This window comes from Siphateles boraxobius, unplaced genomic scaffold, assembly GCF_051911475.1.
Source record: "Siphateles boraxobius isolate OS27281-9 unplaced genomic scaffold, OSU_SipBor_1 120, whole genome shotgun sequence".
In the NCBI taxonomy this organism is placed as follows: Eukaryota; Metazoa; Chordata; class Actinopteri; order Cypriniformes; family Leuciscidae; genus Siphateles; species Siphateles boraxobius.
This window is the reverse complement of record NW_027508723.1, coordinates 3,413,760-3,441,739: the sequence shown is the minus strand read 5'-3', so window position 1 is coordinate 3,441,739 and position 27,980 is coordinate 3,413,760. Positions and strand designations below refer to the sequence as shown.

General features: G+C 37.1%; 1 protein-coding gene across 1 annotated transcript; it reads left to right on the top strand.

The window, feature by feature from the left end:
• The first annotated feature begins 3 nt into the window (after positions 1 to 3).
• srrt (serrate RNA effector molecule homolog (Arabidopsis)) lies at positions 4 to 27,888 on the top strand. The gene is made up of 20 exons (XM_077222482.1): positions 4 to 116; positions 992 to 1,146; positions 2,939 to 3,082; positions 8,399 to 8,545; positions 11,200 to 11,388; positions 13,204 to 13,373; positions 14,182 to 14,360; positions 14,441 to 14,551; positions 15,554 to 15,734; positions 18,733 to 18,896; positions 18,990 to 19,051; positions 19,931 to 20,009; positions 20,092 to 20,283; positions 22,257 to 22,427; positions 23,405 to 23,558; positions 24,520 to 24,713; positions 24,830 to 24,986; positions 25,272 to 25,367; positions 27,333 to 27,435; positions 27,568 to 27,888. Exons 2-20 carry the CDS (start codon positions 1,028 to 1,030, stop codon positions 27,641 to 27,643), a joined length of 2,688 nt encoding a protein of 895 aa, XP_077078597.1. The 5' UTR covers positions 4 to 116; positions 992 to 1,027; the 3' UTR covers positions 27,644 to 27,888.
• The last annotated feature ends 92 nt before the right edge of the window (positions 27,889 to 27,980 follow it).

The following is a 27,980-nucleotide window of genomic DNA, read 5'->3' as shown; positions in this document are numbered from 1 at the left end:
CAAGCTAGCGCTGTAGTTCCGTTGTGTATGTTCGTCACTTCCGCTACTGTATAGTTCAGGACGGTCGTGCTCTGGCGGGATTCCACTCGAATACAGCCTTTTAAGCCTAGTTATTGGTTAGTATTGGACATAAACTATTATTGTTTGTCTTACCGCCGAATTTTTAACATTGACTAAAAGTTATATCTCACATTTGTCCAAGTTTGTCTGAACGTGTCCCTCTTTGTTGCGGTTAGCGAATTTTGCTTTCCTTACGTAACTCGACGGAGCCGGCATGAATAACGTTACGTGCCATTTGTTCTTAATCTGTGATTATTCTGTGTATAATCGCGTTACATGTTCTTTGGGTATCTAAAATGTTCGATAATTTACTATACACTGTTTTTTCTGGTTAACGTTAAGTTGATGGTCGGTTTTTTTGGTAAATTACACGAGCTGGACGCGCGCGCATGGCCCTGCCTATTGTGTGCGTAGTCTGTGTTTTACTGATATTACTTTGTGTATTCATAGTTATATTTTTAATTTCATACCCTGTGCTCTCTGTATCTGCACACAAGCTATTACAAAAAATAGGGTGTCAAGTTAGTGTTTTAAAACGATAGTTCACAAAAAATAAATTCTGTCATTTACTCTTCCTCAAATTCCCAAACCTGAATGAGTTTCTTTCTTCTCCTGAACACAAAATATATTTTAAAGAATATGGTTAACCTTACAGTTGATGGACCCCATTGACTTGAATAGTATGGAAATTGAAATACTATGTTAGTACATTCTATCATTTTTCAAAAATCTTCTTTTAATGTTCAGCAGAAGAAAGAAATTCATATAGGTTTTTTTACAACTTGAGGGTGAGTGAATGATGACAATTAAAAATTTTGGTTGAACTATCCCTTTAAGGGAAATGTAGGATTTGGAATTTTGATGCACTAGTCAAGTATAGATACAATCTGTCAATAATAAACATGAAGCTCCTCTCTGTTGTGTATCACAGCAAACCTCCTCTGATACTCGTCCTTACTCGAACACCATGGGCGACAGCGATGACGAGTACGACCGCAGACGCAGAGACAAATTCCGCAGAGAGAGGAGCGACTATGACCGTTCCCGGGAGAGAGAGGACCGTCGGAGAGATGACTGGAATGACAGGTGAGGAAGAGGGAATTAATCTGCTGCATTAGGGAATTACATTTACATTTATGGATTTGGCAGACACTTTTATCCAAAGCTGAATTAAATGTCAACAGTATATAGAACTAAATATATAGACTCATGCATATGGACTTTAATTTGTCAGAACCATGCAACACAACACTTTACAACTTTTATCACAAACAAAATTGAGAATTAATACACTAAGTATATACATAAAGTTAGTGATGCACGATATATCGGCCCCCGATATAATATCGGCCGATTTGGTCAATATTTTACACATCAGTATCGTTCCGATGTCAGAACAGGCCGATAATCATTCCTGTGTGTTTTACGTGCGTGTAGGCTTTTGATTGCTTTTGTTAGATTACTGAATAATGGCATACTATCTGGGGAAAATGATGGTGAAAATGATCAAGGTAAGAATGACACACGACACGGGTGCATAAAAAAGATAATCTTTAAAATCCAGTAATAGCTAGCGGTAGCCTTTAGCTAGCGATGCTACTTCACAAACTAGACACAAACACGTTTCGAGCGATAATCAACAACTTATCTAGTAATAAGCGATGCATTAGAGCAGGCCTGTAGGATATCTTAATTCACAGCCCGTAAGGCTACATGTAGGCTACAACTGAAATAAAATGCTAGCTCTCGCCTGTCAATGACAGTCCACTGACTGAAAACTACGCGAGTTGGTCAGTTGGAGCCGCAACGACACACCCATTATACACCAGCAGCAGGAATGTAGTAATTTAAAGCCTACCTTTTGTTGAACCCTGGTTAAAATCCATGTCAAACAACCGACGAGAAAGCAAATCCATTACAATGCGGAACTACTAACTGTTAGATAACGTTACATTTCTTTAGGGACACCTAATCTGTAGCCCTGCCTTAGCTCTGAAGCTCTGTGACTATTCTGAACTGTCTGCGACGTCAAGATTGCAATGCTGGAATGTGTGTGTGTGTGGCGCGCGTGTGAGAGAGAGAGAGAGAGGCGCGGGCGCGATCGAACAGTGGAAACAAAAACATACTCCGTCATTTTGTTCATACAGGACATTCCAACTATATGCTCACTACTTCAACTTCTTGTTTATACATGTGAAGCCATTTTTATCATCGTGAGTCTAATAGGGTTAATATTGATTACATTTTAAGTGTTATCATAACATTGTGCTACAAAATAGAAGTTAAGGTCTTTTGCCTTAGTAGGACAGTACTGTACTTTAAAGTTTTGAACTGTTGTACAAGGTTCACAGAATACAGTGACTTGGTCTCAAGTGAGTTAGATGTTTATTGAGAATACTCAGGGTTGGCTTATTCATAGTGTGAATTCAGGACACACTTGTATCCTTTATAAAAATGTATTTTTATTTATTTTTTCTTCTGAAAATCTGATGACATATTTTGCACACAGGTAAAGGTGCCCAATATCAGTCATTTCTGAAAATAAATTACAAAAGTAAAAAAAAAAGTGTTTTGGAAAATAGCTCTTTATTTGATTATCATAAAAATGTGTTTTCTATACAGAGATATCGACATCGGTACATATCGGTATCGGCCATAAACAGCAATATTAATATCGGTATCGGCCACAATTTTCACATCGGTGCATCACTACATAAAGTATTACTGTATGCACAACTAACTGTGATTTGTATCATGCTTTGGCTAGTGGCATTTATAATTCAGGTCCTCTATTTGAATTTCTTGGGGTATGATATTAGTCAAAAGGCTTGTATGTTTGCACATTTTTATATGTATTTCTTGTGATTGTCGTTTACAGGCGTCCCTCGGCTAGAGAGTGGGACCGGGGCCGTGAGCGGCGCAGTCGAGGAGAGTACCGGGACTACGAGAGAGGCAGACGAGAGAGATTCTCACCGCCACGTCATGACATGAGCCCCCAGCAGAAGCGCATGAGGAGAGACTGGTAAGAACTTTCAGAGAGAGGAGAGTAACTTTCAGTGATGTTGATGTATTTTTGCAGACCAGCCTGGAATTAAAGCATCACCCTCGTTCCCTTGGTTAAAACCAATATGATTTTTCTATTGGCTTTTGAATTATAGCAGAAAATAAGCTCTGTGACCAACAAAAGTTTATAATTATTAATTGTTTTGTTAATGATGATCTTCACAAATGAAAAGCTTTAATGAATTTTGAATCCTAAGCAGAAGTAAAACAATTAAATGTTGTAGGCTATAAACTTACTACACCACGCTCGCATTACATGGTAACACTTTACAATAAGGTTCATTAATGTATTTACTAACATGAACAAACAATGAGCAACACATTTGTTCCAGTATTTATAAATCTTTGGTCATATTAGTTAATACAAATCCAGCTGTTCATGTTAGTTCAGTGCATTAACTAATGTTAACAAATACAACCTTTGATTTTAATAACGTATTAGTAAATGTTGGAATTAAAATGAGCTAAGATTAATAAATGCTGAAGAAGTATTGTTCATTCTTAGTTCATGTTAACTGATGTAGTGAACTAATGTTAGCTAATGAATAGGGCTGGGTGATATGGCCTAAAAAAAAAATCCCCGATTTTTTTCACAAAAAATCCGATTTACGATTTAAATCGATTTTTTTCACTCCCTACTTAAAATCAATCTGCAGATGACAAAGAAATTGTTCAAAACAAGTTTTAACTTTATTTTGTTTTAATATTCCCTTCTGGGATTTGATCTCCATTAAAGTGCAATCAGAAACAACAAGACAAGAGGACAGGCCCTGTCTTTGAAAACAATGAACATGTAACATAAAATAAAATGGGTGGATTGGGATTGGGGGGATGTGTAAAAAAAAAACTAAAAACTTGCACCACAATAAGTGTATTGTGATTGTCAAATTATTTGGTAACTAAACATAATTTTATTAAGTTTACTGGTATGCTACTGTTTTTATTATTGCTTAACAAAAATTTCATAATTTCAATTCTTGTGATTTGATTCTGATCTTGATTCAATATAAATTCCTTTGGATAAATAGGTACAGTAGATACGTTAATGTGTTTATTGTTCTCCCAAAAAAAAAAAAAAAATCACCTAATGCTGTAAACATACAGAGAGCCCTTTCAGCTGGTATTATTAAAGGTTAAAACTAACTCAAATTAAATATAATGCGTTTTTTATTTTATGGTAAATGGTAAATGGACTGCATTTATATAGCGCTTTAACAGACCCAATGGCCACCAAAGCGCTTTACATATTGCCTCACATTCACCCATTCACGCACCGACGGCGGTGTCAGCCATGCAAGGCGCCATCCAGCTCGTCGGGAGCAGCTGGGGTTAGGTGTCTTGCTCATGGACACTTCGACACTTGGTCAGGTGGAACCGGGGATCGAACCACCAACTTTTCGGTTTGTAGACAATCTACATGAACCACTGAACCACTGCCGCCCCATTATAATGCGTCTAACTAACATGCGTGCTATGGGTTATTAAAAGCCATCCTGAGGTAAATGTAACGTTACGTGACATGTTGTTCTCCAGCTGTTTTATGGACATCTTTCCGCGGTTGAAAAACACTGATCGATTGATTTTATTACATCTCGGTAAGTTGGTAGTAAAGAGTAACAGATGATCGGTTCACGTGCCGCTTGAACTGAGATCTGTCAGCGTTCTTTCACGTCACATTTACAAGCGTCAAAACAGTGTTTATTGTTTGAATTTTGTAATAAAATTGACAGAATCTGAGAGCTGAGAATCTGTTTCATATCGATAGTAACCTGCTCTGTCTTGTCTGTCGGTGTCAGTGTCCTCTTTGCTTCGCGATTTTTCTCTGCGTGAGAAAATGAATGTGTGGCGTGAGAGCGTCTAAAAAGTGACAGAATTGCGTCTCTCACAGTGAACTCGTGAGAGTTGGCAGCCCTGCAGATTCAGCTTGTAGCCTAAATGTTTTCGGCGGGAGTGCTTCTGCTGCCGCGGTCTTGCTCATTTGCCATGTTGTTTGTGTATCTCTATCATGGCAAGCGCTGAGCCCGGTCGGAACTACGGGAGCCCAGATGGGAGCATCGGCGGTTTTTAAAGAGAAAATTGATTTTCATTCAAAAAAATCGGCGTAAACTACACATTCGAGTTAATCGATAAAATCGATTTATCGCCCAGCCCTACTAATGAACCTTATTATAAAGTGTGACCCACTGCATCAATGTCTCCACCATTAAGCTTCCAACATCTCTTTTGGTCTTTATTTAAAAAACATTTTCCCTGAAAGTTTGAGTTAAAATAGTTGGCAAGAGCATGGTTTATAAATGCACCAAGGCTGTGAAAGTGAACTAGTGAGTAGATGAGTTCGGGATGATGACATTTAATGTCCCCGGCAACCTCTGTAGTCCCATTTAAACACTTATACCAAATACTGTTTTCAAGACAAGTAAAAGCTTTACACTTGTGTATTTATACACTTCATCTATTTTATGTCTTAGAATAAAATGTGAAAATATCTTGAGCTTGTTCACCAAAGACTTGTTTCAAGCATTTAAGGCGAGACACGGCAGGCAAAAACATCGTTTTTTTTTTTCACTGATCAATTTTGAGATTTTGGGATATTTGTCTTCAATAACATGTCTTCTTTCAGACTTGTGGTGAAAAAAAGTCCAAAATACACATTTAGGTCTTTATTTTACTACAGTTTGTCTGTTTGCGTCTGTAGATTTCTCATAAATTCATCAAATGTTGTCGTTATAAATCATCCCTCTGCTCCGCGATCGCGATCTGCACCCTGTCATCACACACACCGTTAGAAAGCTCTCTATCTCCTGAACAAGACTACCGGATCCAAATATGGTCATTTCCTTTTTATCAGCAACCAATCGCGAAAGTAAAAGGGGGTTTTAACTCTAAATGCACAATCTCATTGGCTGATGCTAAATCTTTAAAGCACGTTTTCTCAATGTCTTTTCTCTCATACTCCAAGTCCGAAATCTCCAGTTCAGTTGCACCTATATACACCAAACTTTCCAGTCTTGTACCTAGTTATATTATTAAGACATTTACAGGGGGATTTGTAAATATATTATTCCTAGCCTGATTTATATAACATTTTATTCCCCAAAACATGGCGAAAATCATTTTTTTAAGGCTATTGGCAGTATATTCTGATTTACAGGATAATAAAAGTAGATATCCATAAATCCCTCTGTAATTTTTTCCCCATCTAATATGTGAACACAATGAAAAATTATTTTGAACCTGGCTTTGTCCAAAACTCAGATTTCGTTTTTAAAAATATATGCAAAAGAGCGCATATTTAATTAGACAATGTCTCATTTGCATATTTAAACATTAAATTACAGAAAACTTGTAATGCATTTTTTTTCTCATCTTAATGTACAGGTGCTGGTCAACGAATTAGAATTATTTTAAATAGTGCAATCATGAAATTCTTTGAATGCATTTTTTGTGCAGAAAGCAAATCAGGTGTTCACCGCACCTGTCCTACTCGTTAGACTAATCACAGAACTCGTTATCTGGAAAAAAATTTGCTCAGCTGAGCTTTCCAAAAGGCCCATTTAGGCCATTTAACTGTGACACTGTTGTTTTATTGAATTAGAATAATGGTGAAAGCGTTTCATTGAATTAGAATAAATGCTCAAATTTTTGTTTTCTGTGAAGAGTGTTCACTGTGCAGTATAAAGTCAGGGTTGAGTAGAATTTCTAAGTTGTAAAATCAATCATGGGTAAGCAGCGCGACCTCTCAACCGGAATAGTGGCTCAAATTCAAGCCCTTCACCAACAAGGCTTGACCCAAACTAAAATTGCTGAGCAGCTCGGCATCAGCCAGTCTTCCGTCTGCAAAGCTCTCAAGAAAAACTGCAGCAAGCGCACCAACTGTTCCGGCGTCCGAAAAACTTCTGCTCGCGACAACAAGCAGCTGAGAAAGATCGCAGTCAGCAACCGGTTCAAGTCCACTTCCGAGCTCACCGACTTGTGGAACAAGCAGACCGGCGCTGACGTCTCCAGATCAACCACTTACCGTCGTCTGCGCGAACTCGGCTTCAAATCTCGCGTTCCAGCAGTAAAACCGATGCTGAACAAGAAACAAATGGTGAAACGGCTGAAGTGGGCCAAAGAACACAGCGAGTGGACTGCTGAAGACTGGCAGAAAGTGGTCTTCAGTGACGAATCACGCTTCTGCATCTCCTTCGGTGACCAAGGTCCTCGTGTCTGGCGTCGTGGTGGCGAAACCTACAACCACGAGTGCGTGAAAAGATCCGTCAAGTTTCCCCAGAGCGTTATGGTCTGGGGATGCATGTCCGCTCGAGGTGTAGGGAAACTCTGCTTCCTCAAGAAGACTGTCAATGCTGCCGTATATCAAGATGTTCTGGAAACGTTCCTGATTCCGACTGTTGAGGAACAGTTCGGCGAAGAAGACTTCATATTTCAACAGGATCTTGTACCGGCTCATGCGGCAAAGTCGACCAAAGATTGGTTCACTAAAAAACAGCTTGAAGTTTTGGCATGGCCGGCCAACTCGCCTGACCTCAAGGTCATTGAAAGCCTTTGGGCCATCGTCAAGCGAAAAATTCGCGACAGAAAGCGTACTACGCTGGACCAACTGAAGCAGAACATCGCCACTGCCTGGGAAGCTGTGAGTGCGGAAACTTGCGACAAGCTGGTCAAATCAATGCCGCGGAGACTTCAGGCAGTCATACAAGCCAAAGGTGCAGCCACAAAATACTGAGAAAGTGATGATTGTAATTATAATAAAAATTATTGCAATTCAATGAAACGCTTTCACCATTATTCTAATTCAATAAAACAACAGTGTCACAGTTAAATGGCCTAAATGGGCCTTTTGGAAAGCTCAGCTGAGCAAATTTTTTTCCAGATAACGAGTTCTGTGATTAGTCTAACGAGTAGGACAGGTGCGGTGAACACCTGATTTGCTTTCTGCACAAAAAATGCATTCAAAGAATTTCATGATTGCACTATTTAAAATAATTCTAATTCGTTGACCAGCACCTGTAAGTAATCAACTGGCAAAGTTTCATGGTGATATCTGATAGTTAAAAAAAATACCCTATTCACCTTTAGTGTCGCGCCTTAACCACAAAAAACCCAGTTGACTTCAGGATGGTGGAACTTGAAGGCAGGTTTTGGCTTAAGAAAATGTGTCATCCCTGCATACCCTCTATTGTAGACTGATCATTTGCTTGGGGAAAACAATTAGATCACCATATACTAAAACCTCATTCTGCATTTCTTCCTCCCTCTCATTTGTTTTTCTCAGGGATGACCATGGAGGTGACCCGTACCATGGTGGCTATGATCTTGGTTATGGAGGCGGTGGAGGACCCAGCTATGCCCCCCCGCAGCCCTGGGGTCACCCTGACATGCACCTTATGCAGCCTCACCATGGGATCCCCATTCAGGCCAGGTGAGAGAGGATACAAGCAGCTGTAAAGTCCATTTCTAGGGCTGCCCTCAACTAAAAAATGTTTAGGTCGACTAGTAGTCGTTTATTTAAGCCAGTAGTCGACTAATCGCGCGTTTATATTAAGCCATTATTAGATTATAAATCATAATTTAATAATTACAATTCCTTAATAATAATTTAATTCTATATAAAATAGATAGCCTAATCAGTGCTCAAATGCACACATAAAGCTTGCCACACCGCACCGGCAAATGTAATGATTATGAATGTGTCATGAAGAAAAAGCGTGAGGAGACTGTCTAAACATTTTAATAATTTATTGGTTGGCTAAAGACATTATCCTTAAAAACCTTAAGACTTTATTATCCTTAAGATTATCCACGGATCCTTTATGGCCTTTAAATGTAAAGTCTCATTTTTACTTATGAAAGGTCTTAAATTTTAGATGACACTTAGACGTATCTAAATGGTCTCCAAATTAAACCATTTAAATATGAAACATAAACCCTTTATGAAACTAAAGTACCCTTTAATTAAAACGTTAAAATTAGAAATAATTTCATATTTAAGTATTGAATAAAAAATAATCTCGTAGCTTTATTTATGCAATTGTAAATGAAGTGTAAATATATTAATGCCAGTTCCGATCTCGCTTCTGTGTCACCTCTGCACTGCAAAGATGGTTTCTGATTTAATTTATTTAATTTGACTGGTAACGGTGGTATTGTGTTATTCTAATATAATTTAATTGGAATGTTAGAATTTGACATAAAAGGTGATGCATACCTCTAAATAAGTTTAGAAAAAATGTCCATATATAGGTGAAAATGACTCTGGAAATCAATTTAAGGTGGCAAATATTGCCACCTTATGAATATGAAAAATATGAATAATATGAATATCATGTGAGTCTGCAGTCAACACGTGCCTTAACCAGCCATGGTACCAGTACAAACACACAATCAGTTAAATATCATCTAATTATTATCAACATATAATATATTGTGCACTCCAATGTACGGTATTCATTTTAATTTCTTCGGGTCTTAAAAAGCCTTAAATTTGACAGTGCAGCAACCCTGTTATGCTAACGATTCTGACTCTACATCTCCACAGTAGTGGACGCCTATATGCCCGTTTCAAAGCCTACGGATTACATAATGTGACTATTTATTTTCAAATTGAATCTTTTCATTAAAGCGTAGACATTTCAACTAGGGCTGCAACTAACGATTATTTTGATAATCGATTAATCGGACGATTATTTTTTCGATTAATCGGATAGAAATTAAATTAGATTTTTTTTTATTATAACTAAATAAAACCGTAAATCTGGGTATTTATGTGTAAAAGTGTACTTTAAAAAGTGCAAAAGCCACACATTGAGTTTTACTAATATCAATATTTGCATTGTTTTTAATGATAATTGCTGATGGCAAGTTGACAAACATGATTATTGTTAAAAAAATTATATCCAACATATTATGTTTTAACACAATTTTTGTTAAAACAAATTTACACAGACATGTTGTTCAGATGTGAATATCTGAACTAAAAACAAACTAAAAACATCTAAAATATATAATTCATTTAATTTTTATTTAAAATTAATTATATATAAGGATAAAGAATATAATATATATTATATATAATATATAAAAGAATAATATAAGGATAAATTGATTAAATAAATATAGAAAGACTGAAAACAATTGTGTGAATGTAGAGCCGCAGTAGATCGCATTTGAAAAACAATTAAAACTTAGTAGACAAATGCTATAAAAAGAGAACGGAATGGAGGTAAAGTTACCCAGCAAGCTAACAGGCTTGAGTAAAGGACAGGAGAAATTATGCATTAGTGCACAAGCATTCGCTGAAAACCACTGAGTACAGTGACTAAAAAACAATATTTTACTGCTGCTGTTATTAACTGCCTTTATATTTAGTGCTTCGCTTTGTAAAGACCGTTTTAATTTAACCTATTTCTGCGGTAGCGCTATTTTAATCCATCACTTACGTTGCGAGCGAACTGATTGCGCAACCTGATGCTCGAGGCAAAATACAGACATCCCAAGATCCCGGAAGTCCCGGGAGTCTCCCGCATATTGATTGCGGCTCCCTGATGCCCGCGAATTAGTTCAAACTCCCGAAATCTAGAGCGCGCAAGCAAGAGCGCGCATGCGAGACATAAGAGACTGCTCCAAACCGTGTAGCGCGCGCTCGGCAGAGCGCCTGAGGGAGAGAGACCTTGCGTGTGTGTGCGTACCAGTAAACGCTCCCCGTGACGTAAGCAGACCAACTAATCGATAATGACATTCGTTGACAACGATTTTCATAATCGATTATAATCGATTTTATCGATTAGTTGTTGCAGCCCTAATTTCAACCTTTCTATAGATATATTTCTCATGTCTATGAGGCAAGTATACTCTTAGTTTCGGTTCATTTATGTGATGCGCTTATGTTCACTGAGACCAAATAGTCAGAAAGCCCCATTATTACACCTTTCCTGCCGTTATTGATCTGTCCGTTACAGCCTGCCTAATTTCACCACTTGTGGAGTTTTGTTTTTTTCTGCGACTAACCGATTAATTAAATTCCTTGCATTTAACCTGTGTGTTAAACATTTGTTCTTCTCTCTGGTCTACATCCAGGCTGGGAAACATCCACGATATGGATCTCGGTCCTCCCGCTCCTGTGATGAAGACGTTTAAGGAGTTCCTGCTGTCTCTGGATGACTCCGTGGATGAGACGGAGTCGGTCAAACGCTACAATGAGTACAAGATCGATTTTAGGCGTCAGCAGATGCAGGACTTCTTCCTGGCCCATAAAGATGAAGAGTGGTACGACAACAGTTGCTGTTTTTGCCCTAGTGTTTTGATTAGGTGATGTTTGTGCAATAAGCTAGTGATCACAAGAGAGTGGCGAAACAAGTCCTGCATCTCAACAAAGAAGAGGCTGATTTCTGCATCCTCCTGCATCTCTGAACATTTGACTGATCTGTTTAGAACTACATTGACCTCTAGTTAGAATAGTTTAATTGTTAAACAGGCTTTTGGCTAGACAGTTTTGTCTTTTTGTACTAACGGGTACGACTTTGTATGTAGTCAATTATTAAGTGATGCACCAAATTGATTTTTTTACTGAAATTGATTTTTTTGTTGTTGCTGAAAACAAATCATATCCATATACACATACCTGTTTATGTTTGTTTTTGTGCTATAACTAAAGAATAGATTATCAGTTCACCTGCGCTACACACTGGCGCTTGAACCGATGCAGCTACAGCTTAAATAGTCACTGACACAGTCAAAACGCATCATCAGAGGAGCGCTAATTAAACAATTCATTTTTGACCAAATATTTTTGGTTGCTGAAACTTTGGTGCATCATATAGTTACACTTTAATGCATAGTTAATTTATTACCACAGTCATTTGTGTTTTGAGTCTTGTTAACATTTGAACATTTTCATAATTTGCCATAAGAATGATAATGTCTATTTTGACATCAGTTTGTCTCTACAGCAACTGAATTGATCTCGTCATTGACTTGATGCAGATGTTTTAAACATTAATTTCCTTTCAGGTTTTTGCATATTGTTTTTTTTTTTTGGTTTACAAATTAACAAAAACCCTTCTTCCCTCCATCACCACAAGGTATTGGAAGATGAGAAAAGCGCTTGGACCCGTCGCAGGAGTCGCTGTTAGTTAGTCAGGGTTTGCACTGCGCACAATGCAGCTGCCATTAGAATCAAAGTACCAGGGCTCTTAGTTAGACAGTCGAACACTCACAATCCAAACCTGCCGCCGCGTTCACGGAAAGATTTTTTTTTTATTTTCTGTAGTGTGTGATGCCTTTCTTCCCCTTTCTTTTTCATTTTTGATATTTGGATCAATCAAAACCCCCCAAATGTACACACTCCTCTGAGAAGACCGCTCTCAGTGTATATGTGTTGTAATGCGGGGAGTACATCAGGTAAATTTAGTGCACACAATGGAAAATGTTTCACCCAACTGTTTGACTTTCATTTCTTGATAATGCATCAGTTGTTATTGTTTTTCATTTTTCTTCTTTGGTGGTGAGTGTTACTGTATTACACACACTTAAACACACATTCTTTTTATAGTATGTAGTAAGACTGACAAGTGCACTTAAAACTTAACCAACAAATTGGTGTCATATGCTCTATTCAAAAACCTAGTGTGCTGTCTACTGCCTAAATATACAGCTACCTTCAAAGACAGCATCTTAACTAGAACAAAACGTCAGAAATGGAATGATTTGGAATACATATAGATATTTAGCAATATGTTATTGCCAAACTATATATTCATAATTTCTTGTCTTATTTTGGAAGGAGACATGCAATGCTGTCTTTGAATCAACCCAAAAGAACAAATCTTAGAAAGCAACAGCTCATTAGTTTTGGAATAGAGCTATTATATCATATGACAAAGTGGGACAAGTAGAATCATTTAGTTTTAAGAATTGGTGGTTTACATTTTGCTTTATCAAAGCATTTATAGATATATTTAGAAGGCAGGTTAGGACTAGGATTGGATTTAAAGATTGCATGACTAGGAAATAGTTGCTGACATATTGTTTTCTTCCCCAAACACCCCATTTGTCCCCCTTTCTCCTCTGTCCGCCTGTCAGGTTCCGTTCAAAGTACCATCCGGATGAGGCTGGCAGACGCAAAGCAGAATCCCACAGTGCTCTACAGAACCGGCTGAACGTCTACATGTATCTCATGGACAATAGCTGGTTTGAATCCGTCACTTTGGACATCGAGCGTGCTCCCCAAATCACCAAGATTTTAGATGCAGGTTTGGAGAAGTGCTTTTCTTTTGCATGCTGATTTTTTTTGCCGTTTGTTGATGCACCAAAATTCAATTGATTTGACTATTTTGAATTGAACCGTAACATTTGATTAGGCCATTTTTCTAATTATGCACTAGCCTATATTACATCTTTATTATTTAATGTGTGTTTGAATAAATTTGTTGTGAAAACAAGTTTTTATTGCATACACCATTTAAATGTTTATTTAAACAAGGAATAATGGGCTTATTAAAATATAAATGTTTATATACAACTGTTATTATGTTGATTATTTGTCAATTGATTACATTTTCTCGGTTTAGTTTTTTGGCTAAACGAACGAACTTGAATTTTGGTGCATCACTTATGTCCACTGGTGTGATTTATGTGAGGTACTGTGACTGTTGTTTACCAGCGTGCCATTAAAGGACAATTCGGGCCAAAAATGATTCGGGCCAAAAATGAACAATTTTTTACCACAGATTAGCTTATAACGCTAGTATATAGGGCATAGAATAAGTAAAAATAAAAATCGCTAGTTAGTACCTCTAACAAGGCTCAAAATAACCCCACACTAACACGGCAGTATAAATAAGGGTCTCTACCTACAAGTATACATTTTTTATACAGTTTCCTGGTAGTCCACTGTATGATGAATTTTTGGGTATAATATGTCACAGTTTACTTTTATTTTGCCATCCTCACTTACATAAATGACCTAGAGTGTCCTGTACCCACTAGTAAAAATTGTTGTAAGAATCATTTTTGTTTTGACTATTTCCTCAAAGCAAATGTTTTGTATGTTTTCGTTAGCCGTGATAAAGATGGAAGGAGGAGGGGAAAATGACCTGCGTATCCTGGAACAGCCCAACGAGGAAGAAGAGGAGCGAGAGAGACTCTCATCTGGTGGACCTGGTTCTGAACCTCCCAAACGGGACGAGCCCCGGCCTGTGGATGTTGAGCGCAAACCCTCTATAGAAAAAGACAAGATTGTGAGTGAATGTTGCAAAATAGAGCAAAGGATCATGCAGTATTGTGAGGAACAATGATGTTTAATTTTGTATGTCAATAGGGAGAGGGGGATGAGGAGACTGAGAAAGATGCAGCCGCTTCTGCTGGAGGGAGTGAAGGAGAGAAGACTGAGAAAGAAGCCCCTGCCGAACCAATCCCAGAACCCAAGAAGGTTAGTTTGCCAAGTTCTGCTGCTTTGGGTAGTTGATGTGCCATTTATTGGGCCAGACTGTTTTGTAAATATGTATGATCTTTATTAGATCTTAGCATGTCTACTTGCATTCAATGCAATCCAGTGTATTGGCATTCCAGTGTTTCCTATTCTGTGGCGGCCCGACAATAGTCCTATCTGTCCTGCCACAGTTTCATGATGATTCGAAAATATAAAATCTCTCTATCATTGTGTTTTGAGCCATCTAACAATCCAGGACATGTCCGCAGCACTGTTCACTAGGAAACCTCTAATGATTTTTACAGCATCTCAGTTCACAATTAACTCAATCTCTCCATGTGTTCATTTTTTAGTGCATTTGGGAATGCAATATGCATCATTCATACTTTCATATTCACATTATTTCCAACATTTTTGCGGACAAATGTAGTAAAGCATTTGTATACACGTTTGTCATAGAAATGTAAAGGTCTCCCAGCAATTTGCTGCCAAAATAAAAGCTCAATGCTTTAACTTCTTGCAAGTAAAGGAATTAAGACTTAAGTATTGTAATTTTACTACTGCAGTGTAAGTAAAATAAATCAGACTTCCCCTCCACAGTAGGCCTTCCGTTTCCTTGTTTAAATCCTCTTTAAATACCTATTTGTATTTGTTTTATCCGTGGGTGTAAATTCTTCATTTGTCCTTTTTTTAATTCTGAATTTAATTCTGATTTATATTTCTTGTACAGCATTTTAGTTTCAACATCTGTTGTTTTAAAATGTGCTTCATAAATCAATAAACTAAACTGAAATAATATACTTACTGAAATGTTTTATTTATTTTTTACATACTATCACAACTAAGATGTTTTAGTCCCAGTACAAGTCCATGCAAATACTTAAATTTAAAAAAAGAAAGAATTCTGTTCAATTTGGAGCTCTTAAGTGCACCAGAATGATGCATTTAACTTTTAAAATGTAAACTCCTACTGAAAACACTGCATTCTCTTTCTCTCGCTAGCCGAGTAAGAAGAGGAAGAGGAAGCACAGTGGAGACAGTGAAGATGAAGCCAGTGCATCTGAGAGCGAATCCGATTCTGACTCCGACTCGAACTCTCACTGCTCTGAGAAACCCTCAGAGAAAGAGAGAGAACCGGACGAGGGAGAGGATAAGGAGGAAGAGGAAGAAGAGGAGGGGGAAGGTCAGTGTCAAGGCTTCTGGCACTGAATCAACAGTGTTAAAGGATTAGTTTCCCCAAAAATGAAAATAACCCCATGATTTACTCGCCTTCAAGCCATCCTATGTTTACATGACTTTCTTCTTTCAGACGAATATAATTGGAGTTATATTAAAAAATGTCCTGGCTCTTCCAAAGCTTTATAATGGCAGTGAATCGCCGTTTCTGTTTTGAAGCCAATTAAAGTGCATCCATCCATTTATATAAGATCTCCACACGGCGCTGCGGGGGTTAATAAAGGCCTTCTGAAGCGAGTTTGTGTAAAAAAAATCCATATTTTAAAATTAGGGGTGTACAATACATGTATTCGAATTGAACCGTTCGGTACGAGGCTTTCGGTAATCGGTACGCATTACAAACCGAACGATTCGTTGGACCATTTTTTCCTGCCGACCAAAATCTGCGCTGGAGCGACCACCACAACGTTGCGCAACATCAAATGGCAAACGTAATGAAAGTGGAACGAAACTGTGCTACTCATTATTCTGTGCTTCACAGGTTTACCAGTTTGGACCAATGTCAGTGCAGCGCAAGCCGTTATTGATCAAGCGACACTGTTTACTGGATCTCTTAGCGCTGTAGTAACAAAGCATTTGAATTCGCCACTAAAGTAGTAACATTGCTACGAGATCTAGTGAGAAGCATTCAGATTTCTCCGTTATTAACGGATCAAACAGCGCTGACGTGGAATCCAGGAGAAACAGCGTTCCATGAATGAACAAGTTAAAGGTTTTAAGTCCACAAATCAGCAACATTCACCATGGATTTACTGTAGTAACACTCACTGTAACCATGGATGTTTGGCAGAATATATTAGTAAAATGCTTTCAGTACATCACACATCTTTTTCCAGCACTTCAAAACTCAAATATTATCATATTTAAATGTTATTTTTAATGTGATGACCAAAACATTATCTGTTCATCCTTCAAAGATTACCCCCATTTATAAAACTAAAAGTTTCAGGAAAACTCACACTTATTTAAAAATAATTTTTCTTTTAATAAATAGGAAATTTCTCTGGCATTTCTTTCTATTTGCTGTATCGAAAACGTACTGAACCGTGACACCGCTGTATCGTATCGAACCGTGAATTTTGTGAACCGTTACACCCCTATTAAAAATGTATCGACTAAAATAACTAGCTTCGGGCAGACGGCTGGATGATCATATACACCTAGGATGGCTTGAGGGTGAATAATTTACATTTTTGGGTGAACTATCCCTTTAACCTGTTAACCGTTTCCAGAGCGTCGGCGCACTGAAGCGTTTTTTTTTTTATTTAGTTCAAATTTACTATCAGATTTAATGTTATACCTTGACAAACTATACATCATTAAAAAGATATAATACTCAAGATTCAGTATTTGACCACTATTGTATTCTGAGAAACTTATAGTGACAGTTATGTCTTAATTTGTGTCAGGAGTTATGAAATGAAAAAATGAGTCGATACCTTTAATATGAATTATGAGCGTCAGCTGGTCCATTCATAAAAAACACTCCGTGCTGTCGTCATGACAGTGATTCACAAAACAACGTCCCTCAGGGCTTTAGCTCAAAAATGTGCAGACTTGGAGAAATATTGATATATTCTCATAGATTCACATCATATTTCTATAGACAGGAATAATATTTGTTGAATTTATACCCAAATGCGTCGATGTAATCATTATGATCGCTTCTTACTGAGATGTGCTGTGTTTTCAATTCATACCAATAGCCTGAGGGCGCTATATGCACAATAACAGTCCATATATGGATCACGAAGAAGACCCATAGTCATGTGACATTCCAGGACGTCACTGATACAGAAAGTAGCTGACAGAGATCGCTGTAACATGCAGATAAAGATGTTTTGAAGACAATAAACATGATTGCAATGATATTTGAGTTACCTGTGTTCTTCAAGCCATGCCAGGTATTTCATAATAATAGATTATATTTATAATGTAACGCTAATCGATATAGATTTCATCATCGTGCAGAACACTATAAATAATACATTTTCTGTCGGATTTTTTTTATCTGAAGCCAAATTAGATCACAGAAGATTATTTAAAACACTCGACTTGCGTTATAAAGTAAGTTTGGAGCACAAACATGGTTTTAATCTCATAAATGGTCGTGTATTGATGGTGTGCTAAGCTAACATGCTAGCTAGCCCAGGTGCACCTGCCACCAGCAGTTATTGTTTTATTATTTTTTTCTAAATAGGAATGCTTACTGAAATGTTTCAGTGCATTTGATACCAGTTTCAAATATTTAGTGAGAACTTTGATAAAAGAAATTAGGGTTTGAAACCCTATGAATAGCCTGTGAATAGCCAGTCGTTAGTAGCTATAATGCAGACAAAAGAAATGCATATTTAGAGCCATAACCAGTCTGGAGAGGTGTAAATGTGTGCAGGGGAGACTGACTCTGAATGGGGCTCGTTTGCACCACAAAATAATAGAGACAATAGACTGATTAGATGACTCAGAAGATGACTAAACATCAGTTTGCATTTTAGAGTCTAATCAAAATAAAGTAATTTGACATGATCTTGAAAAACATTTAACTAAATACAGAGTTTTAGACTTATCATTTTCAGATTTTAAATATAAAATGGTCACACATATGGCTTTAGCTGCAGTGCATTTCTAGATTCCTCCAGGGCCAACTTCAATTTTATTTTTATGAAGATGTTTCATAAAAGTAAATTTCTAATAACTTTACAAAACTTTGAAGCTATTTAAACATTTTTTTTTCATTATGACAATAATTATTTCTACATTTACAATAAACTACTAGGTGTCAGCTTTCAAATGAGATCATACTTGTGCTTTTAGTGCAAAGGGTTCATGAACTGTATCTGTTTAAGTTTGGGTATGCCATTTCTGGGGATTTTTCAAAAGTGGCCTTGAAGGTTAACAGGTTAAAGGTGCATGGTTGTGACGAACATGTTTCTGGTCTTTTAAAGCCGCTGATGTAAAGGAGCGGACGGAGGAGCAGAAGGAAAGAGAGAAAGAAAAGGAGAAGAAGCCGAAGGATGATCAGCCTCCACGACCTCGACCTCTTCACAGGACCTGCTCTCTCTTCATGAGGAGCATCGCTCCAACCATATCTAAAGCGGAGATCGTCGCTGTGAGTGTTCACACAAACACTGCTGAGTTTCACTGTTATTGTCCATGTTGTTGTTGAATGCTGATGACCAAAGTCTTGACACTTTCTCGACAGCTGTGTCGACGTTATCCAGGATTTATGCGCGTTTGTTTGTCAGAACCGCAGCCAGAGCGCAGGTAAGTTGAATTCAGTTTCAACACACTTGTCTAAGTTATAACAAGTTTCTTAATTATTGTAAGAGGTCTTAAATTTGGGGATGGAAAAACAGGAATTGCAATAAAACCTAATGTGATTATTACACTTTAGAAGGCTATAATTTAATTTATTGAATGTGATCGCTGCACATTAAAAAGTGACACATTATTTGTAAACTTCTTTTCTGATACATCTGTATATACAGGTACAAACCAATTTCAAACATGAATTTACTGAATAAAACGCAAACGAGTATTTTAGACTTGCAGTTCCCCATTTTGCTCATAAGCAGTATAAAGTTTGTGTGCAGCAGCCTCTTTTATTTATTTTAAAGAATCTGAGATAAATTATTTTTGAGATTGTTTTGGTTTGTTTCTGTATGGACATATGGTAATAATTTTATTTGTGCAGGTCTTAAAGTCTAAAATGTTTTTTTAAAAATTGAACATAACCTGGTATTGTGAAAAGCGCCATAAAAATAAATGTGACTTACATTTAAACCTTAGATTACTTAATGCTATTTGTTTTTCTCCATTTAAAGAATGAATCATTTACATCAAATAGTATTTATTGCCTAGTAGATTCAAAACTGTTATATATTTCTCCATACTGAGGAAGGCCTGCGAGCTGAAACGTCTTGTATTATTCCCCCGTAAAAAAATAAAGTGACTAAAAGGATTTTGAATTGAGTGTGGATCATAGCTCTATTCTTGATATTTTTTCCCCAAACTTTTTACTAACATAACATTAATTTATATGTGTCAATATATATGAATATAAAATGCTTCACTAAATTAAAGTTCCCACATCTCCTTTCATGTATTAAAATGAAGTACATTTCTCATCTCTGTGTGGCTCAGGTTCTTTAGGCGTTGCTGGGTGACCTTCGACAGAGGTGTGAACATCAAAGAAATCTGCTGGAACCTGCAGAACATCCGGGTGAGTTCTAGAACCATCAGCCTGAAGAACCATCATGCACTGCAAATGTCTCGCTCATTCTCTCCTGTTCCTCTTTGTCCAGCTGCGGGACTGTGAGTTGGCTCCCGGAGTCAACCGAGATTTGGCGCGTCGTGTGCGGAACGTGAACGGAATGACTCAGCACAAGCAGGTTCTCCGTAATGACATCAAGATGGCTGCTAAACTGATCCATGCACTGGATGACCGGGAGAGACTCTGGAGCCACAAACCCAGAGAAGAGACGGTCGCTCTAGAGGTATTCTCACTTGCTCAACCTCGGACTGATGCAATTTTAAATACCTTGACTAGTGATGCATAGGGGTGCTCCGATCAGGATTTTTGGGGCCGATCACCGATCCCCGATTACTGGAAGCCGTATCACCCGATACCGATCACCGATTACAGGGTCTATTTGAAGCCTTCTATTTATCATGTAGCATTATTTATTAAACTATATTTAACATCAATGTACATTAAGTATTACAATTAAGAGAAGACAACGTATCATGAATTGACACCTGTGTATTTATTTGCAAGCAACATGTCCAGCATATTAACTTAGCAGCCTGTGCTTGGTTATTGGGAACAGCTTAGGGCTTGACAAATACAACTTTCCTGTAGAATATAAAATAAAAAAAGATAAAAGACAGAACATCTGAGTCTTTAAATTTAGCTTTAGACTACTTTAAAATAAAAACTGCAACAAAAAAGGCTATAGCCAAAATAATGTTTTGAGTCAGTCAGCCAGCCATCAGTTTTTCTAATACACTTAAAAGGACCACAGTTAGTTAAGTTCATAGCAAAAAAAGAAAATACAAATAAAAATACTTCTTAAGCATCTATATATATATATATATATATATATATATATATATTTTTTTTTTTTTTTTGCAAGAACCCTTGTAAAAGTATTTTAAACAGATTAAGAAAGCCACCACGGTCACGTCTATGGTTAGACTGATTTGTTTAGATCCAGTGTAGTCGTGTCCCACCACTGTTTCTAAGGATCGATATTGTCCCCCCACCAATTTTTGTAACATTGAGACACGCACAGATGTACCTAATACAAATAAATAAAACATCTCCAGTTAACAAGCAGAGCATTCATATAGTTCGCTATTAAATAAGAAATTTAAGAACTCAAACGTAGTTTGCGCATCGATGGATTTATTTACGGGTTGAACGGAGAGGCTGCACAGTTTGACAAGCGGGCAGCAGCATGGTACACACATTACAGATTGATTGCTAATGAATTGTCTTTTTCACACACCTTTTAGAATTGCCAGACCGGTGAAGCCATTTTTACCAGGGCATAAAAAATTGTCTCGCGAGTTTTGCGTCATCTGATCTGCTTTTCTTGATCAGCCTTTATAGAGACTGCCGATCACACATCCCAAAGCAATTATCGTCCGATTATGATCGGCGACCGATCAATCGGAGCACCCTTAGTGATGCACCAAAATTTCGGTTGGAGCTGCAATTTTCGCTTTTAGCTGAAATTGTTTTGGAGGGCTGAATCAGTGGTGTTTAAATGATGTGTATTGCATGCTCACAATTTGGATTAGGGCTGTAAAAATGACTGAAAAGCTCAATTTGAGTTTCTTAAATTTTAGGAAATTCGAATTCTAAAGGCAATACTTAATGTTAAGAGGAAAAAAGTACTGTGTTGTCTCATATGCCCTCAAGTGAGCGCAAAAAGCAAATATAAACCAAATCAAACATCGCTGCTTTTATTGAAATGAAATTACATTCACTTCTTAAAGTGCATTAACTTTTGAAACAATTGTTCTTAAATAAACAAGGAAGATTAGTTTACAATAGTGCATAAAACTGTAGGTGCATCAGTAACCCGAGAAACAATGTCAAGTAATGTTACGTTTACCTCAGGAATTAACTGAATTAAACTGCAATTGGAATTTTATTATCAGAATTTATATAAAAACTGCTTTATGTGAAGTTTAAATGTTTGTCCGGTCAAACCAAAAATTATTCAGACAGCAGATACTTTTTTTGATATTTGTTTTATAGTGTTATAGGAGTGAGGATAGCAAGGTGTCTGAATACATTTTGGTTTGACTTTATATGTATAGTTTTATTAAATCAATTTGATTAATTGATGATAGAACTAGTTTTGTTTGAATTAAATTACAAATTTAATTTTGGTTTTGGTAACCTCTTTACTGAGCTTTTTACCTATAATAGTTTTTGTCTTCCTCCATTTTTCTGAAGATCCCTGCTCAGAACCCCATTCTGAAAAACATCACTGATTACCTCATAGAGGAAGTGAGTGCAGAGGAGGAAGAGCTTCTGGGAAGTGCAGGAGGAGCCGACTCCGAGGACGGGTCCAAAGAGGGAAACCCCACCGAGATTACTGTGGAGAGAGATGAAAAACTCGTCAAGGTCTGAAACGGACTTTAAATATCCAGCACATATTTCAAACTAATAATAAGAAAACCTAAGCCTATTTTTTAGGACCATTATAAGTGATTCTCATCATTGTCATAAGGGGAATTCTCGTGCTAAATTTTCATGGATATAATTGTGCAAAAAACACTAACTCATAAAATAGGTTTAATTTCCATTTTCACCTTAAGCCACTTGTTCCATGTTTTATGTATTTTATTCCGTCAGTTCCATGTTTTATGTATTTTATTCTGTCAGTGAAATTGTGTGAGGAATTTTAAATCAGACTTCCAGGTCTTGATCTTAGTCTGTTGCTCTCAAAACTTTCTATTCTATATATGTGACCCTGAACCACAAAAAACAGTCACATTGGTCGATTTTTTTAAAATTGAGATTTATATAACAATGAAAGCTAAATAAATAAGCTTTCCATTGATGTATGGTTTGTTCGGATAGGACAATATTTGGCCGAGATACAATTATTTGAAAATCTGGAAAAAAATCGAAACATTGAGAAAATCGCCTTCAAAGTTGTCCATTTATGTTCACGATTGTGCTGCATTCACTCACAAAAATAAATGTTTTATATATATACAGTTGGAAATTTACAAAATGATCTAAACTTAATATCCCAATGATTTTTGGCCTAAAAGAAAAATCAATAATTTTGACCCATATAATGTATTGTTAGCTATTGCCACAAACATACATGTGCTACTTGTGACTGGTTTTGTTATTTTTATATATATATATATATATATATATATTATTTTTTTTATTTTTTTTATAAACACGTGTGCTGTTGGACTAAACTGGGAAGGGTCACATCACTTGCATATTGTTGTCCTATTGTTAGTTTAATTTCTTCTATTGCTCTCCTCATTTGTAAGTCGCTTTTGATTAAATATACCAAATGTAGTTTCTACTTCGAACCCCATTCCTAAGGAGTGTAATATGTTTTGGTTTCCTCCCAGGTGTTGGATCGTCTCCTCTTCTATCTGCGTATCGTACACTCTATTGATTATTACAACACCTGTGAGTACCCGAGTGAGGATGAGATGCCAAACCGCTGTGGCATTATCCATGTGCGAGGGCCGATTCCCCCCAACCGCATTACTCACAGAGAAGGTGAGCGCTGCTGTCACTGCCAAGAAATGACTAGTTTATTCAGCTTTAGAATACTTTCTCTTAGAGCTGGGCGGGATGATGATGATATGTAGGGGTGTAACGATACCCTTATATAACAATACTGAACTCACAATATGATATTATTGCAATACTCCCAAGACACTTGGTAAAAGGTTAACAAATAATGTACTTGATTAAAATGCTAAATTTGGTATTTCATTGGGGTGGGAGTGAAAAGGCTTGAACTTGGTTGTAACCTCATGCTGGTAACCTAATACACGGGACAATCGTGACACCAGAATAATAATGAGAGCAAATCATGATTCTGAAGCTGAAAATACAGAATTATTTTAGATAAATATTTGCTTGCACTCTCACTGACTAGATAAAGTATATTTAAAATTATGTAGGCCACTGTTTACTGGCAACATAAGACATTTGGCATTATGAGAACCCACTAATATTCCCCCTTTGCATTATTATACATTATATTGCACATTATATATAGTAGTTTAATGTAGTACTGACACTAAAATGAAACTTACACTTTTTTTTTCCTCACAGTAATTTTCAGTTTGGGTGAACTATACACAATAATATACATATACACGATAATACATATACTATACACAATAATACATATTGCCACTATACACAATACATATTATTGCATTTTTGTATTGCGATATATTGTTACACCTCTAATGATGTGTATTGTGGTGGTGGTATTAATTGTCTAAAGAGATTTTGCTATGTTGTGGGTATGTTTAGTTGTAAAGTGCATGTCTGCTTAAATTTGTCGATGCGCATGAATGAGTAAATAAAGCACAGGACGTGCTTGACATTAAAAAGAATTAAGCAACTTCTGACTCAACCAATGGCCAAGTTTAGGACAGGATTAGCTGTTTGTTTGATGCAAGGAAATGTAACACATCTCACTGCTTTTTCGACCATCTTGTAGTGTCTGACTGGCAAAAGTCATTTGAAGAGAAGCTGGGTCACTTGTTCAGTGTGAAGGAAAACCTGTCTGAAGATGAGGCAGCGAAGATGGGCCGCAAAGATCCAGAACAGGAAGTTGAAAAGTTTGTGTTAGCCAACACACAGGAACTGGGCAAAGACAAGTGGCTTTGTCCTCTAAGCGGCAAAAAGTTTAAGGTGTGTGTGATTTAAAATCGTGATCCTTTGTTTATGTAGCAGTTCATCCGGTAGACTTTGGGAGGATGTTTGTTTTTTACAAAAATCAATAAAATGATCACTCAATGTCTCTCTAGGGCCCAGAGTTTGTGAGGAAGCACATCCTAAACAAACATGGTGACAAGATTGAGGAGGTCAAGAAAGAGGTGGTCTTTTTCAACAACTTCCTGATGGATGCAAAAAGACCCTCCATCCCAGAGATGAAGCCGCCACCTCCTCCAGGTCCAGGACAAGGTAAAGCAAGCTGGGAGAAAATATTTTTTGAAATTGTAAATGAAGATTATTGGAGTAAGTTTCACAAGAAAATACCATTTCATTTTTTTTCTACTTAAATTTCGCATTTAATTTAAATGTTACCTGCTGTTTCTTTGTAACTTGACTTGCAATTTAAAAAGTTTCTACTACAATTTTTATCAGTGCATCTGTCAATCTTGTTGATTTGGTATTGAAAGAAATTGTGTTATCAGAAGTTGGACATGAGAAATTCATATGAAATTCAATTTTTCTTTCTCACTTTAGGAGTGCTTTCCCCCGGAGGTCTTCCATTCCCACCTCAGGCTCCTCAAGGTCTCATGGGGTTTGGCCAGCCCAGACCTCCAGTTATGGGTTATGGAGGTGTGTGTGTGTGTGTTAAATAAGTATATCTAGAGTGAGACTGGTGGGAATCATTTGGCATATTCTGGGAGTCGTAATGCAATTGCAAAATAATTTTTATTAATTTATTTTATTGCATCTGTTTTTCAACTGTGGTGCAACCATTATATCTAGCTTGTCCTTTTAAAAGTATGTGAAAGCTTTAATGCTCGCTCAGGTTCTCTGTAAAGAACTAGAAATGCACCGATATGAACATTTTGGCTGATATCGATAATTCTTTAAATTTATAGCCAATAACCGATAAGTCCAAATTTTTATATAATTTTTGAGAGCCTGATTACAAAAATAAGTTTCACCATTAAATCCATGCCCCAAGCACACAATTATAACATTCTCATAATAATTTTATCTAGCCGATATGACAGACTTGTTGCACTTAACTTTATTTTCTTTTTTTTGAAGTGATTCCAATCATATTTCAAGCAATTTATAGTAATATTGAACAGTGCGCATCAGAAGTATCTCAGCATTTATCGGCTTTTATATATATTTATACACGCACAAATATATGGCCAAATTTTCTAATCGGCCAGATAAAGATAACATTAAAAATAGTGGTGGGCATAGATTAATCTTTTTAATCTAGATTAATCTCACTGTAATTTTTGAATTAATCTAGATTAAAATTGCTCATTTGAATTCTGCCGAAGGCATTCAGAATATGTGTGCTACCCAAATAATGACAAAGTCTTTGAGAACGGGTTTCTCAAGCCAGGTGGCGCATTAGACCAGGGGCTCATCTCCTGTTTCCAAAATGCATCACAAACTGCTTGAGAAAGCAGTTCTACTATGATAATTGGTGATGAAAATAAATCCTGTTCAATCAGATGTACTTGTTTACTAACTGATGGAGCTGGGCTGACGGGCTTGCCTCGGTTGCACTCAAACATAGTAGTTTGACGATGACTCTTCCCCTGCGCTACATCAGTGCATCGCCCCGCATCTACCGCATTAGCTAAGGGATGCTTTGCGTTTAGGTGGTACTTGAGACTGTCAGCTGAATGTGTGGAACGCTTTTCAGAGAAGATAAAGTAACTTATTTTAGCACAATTCACACCCAGCGGTAATTCAGGAAAACAAAATCTCCCAATGCTGCACATGAAACTTTGGTCTTCCGACCTTTTAACATCGTGTCGATTTATTTTGGTTAATATGTGTGAGGGAGAGAGAGCAAGACAGCGCTTAGTGTGGAGATGAAGTCGCCTGGCTCCGAAGTGAGAGAGTGCGCGCGGGCGAACGGGTCTCTCTCTCTCTGCTTGTTCTTTCAGTTAAACATGTGCCCTGTCACACTGCAGCAATTCATCTACATTACTCACCGATCAAATAAGACTTTGGCGGGACAAAAATTCGCTTTGGCGGGCGCTAAAAAAAAATCAAAGCAGGAAAACCCCTGTTATTGCAAACAGCAAACAGCGTAATTTGTCTCGTTTAGTAAAATAAAGCCAAGCTTTAGATCGTCTTTTCCACTCCATGTTTACCTCGTCTGCTCAGATCGCTTTGACATCATGAATGACGCACAGATGCGTATAGGACGTCGCGCTATGGTGTCCGATAAAGGACAAAAGGGAAAGTTGTGAGTTCACGGTCTGTATATTAAGGCTGGGACTCGGAGCAGGAGCATCGATAAGAGGCTTGCGTAGTATAGACCCAGCTCCCAACCCAACTTTGAGAATAGATTAACAGCGATATTTTTTTTATCGCCCGATAAGAGTCGGCCCACCACTAATTAAAAATTAACATGTCAGCCGATACTAATATGATGGCCGATATATTGCATATCCTGAGAATTTACAACATGACACAATCAATTTTGCAGTGTTAATTAACTGAATTTGTGCATTAACAGGCCATTTCATTGCATCTGTAAATAAAAATTTTGCCTTGCTAAATGATGCCATATTGAGGTGTTTCTCCAACCTTTAACAGGTGTTCCTCCTTACCCACCGAACCAGTATGGTGGAGGAGGCAGGGGCAACTACGACAACTTCCGCGGGCAAGGCGGATACCCTGGAAAACCTAGAAACAATCGGTGAGTTGATCTGTATTTCAGTTTTGATTTATTTGAATGCAGTCAGGACACAAGAGTGATATCGTAATAAGCTTTTTTAGGATGTTAATAAATGAACTTTAATAAAATGTCCTTTTTGTCTGTCTTTTCCAGAATGATGCGTGGGGATCCTCGCAATATTATTGAATATCGTGATTTAGACGCTCCAGATGATGTGGACTTCTTTTAGAGCTCCAGTTTTATTCTCTCCATTTTAATCATTTCTTTTCTTTTTTTACAGTTGTCTCAGCATTTTCTTGTTTTTGCATTCATTCCATAAGCAGAAGTCTCTTTCTGTTCACTCGCATGAATTACTGAAGCGCTCCACCTGAAGTGAACGCACGTCCTTTACGTTGAATGTCATTGCGTACTCAGTGTTATAGAATGAGCTTGTGCTTGTGGCCTTTTTTTCTTCCAATAAAACTTTGGTTTGGATTCTTTGTGTACTGTATTGGTTTTTAATTTAATTAAAATTGATTGTAATTGAATCATGTATAAATTACATTAAAGTACAAAATTTTACTTTT

Coding starts and splice junctions, on each gene's coding strand:
- srrt (XM_077222482.1), top strand. CDS start 1,028: ATGGGCGACAGCGATGACGAGTACGACCGCAGACGCAGAGACAAATTC. Junction 3,083..8,398: donor AAGCGCATGAGGAGAGACTG/GTAAGAACTTTC, acceptor TGTTTTTCTCAG/GGATGACCATGGAGGTGACC. Junction 20,284..22,256: donor AAGAGACGGTCGCTCTAGAG/GTATTCTCACTT, acceptor ATTTTTCTGAAG/ATCCCTGCTCAGAACCCCAT.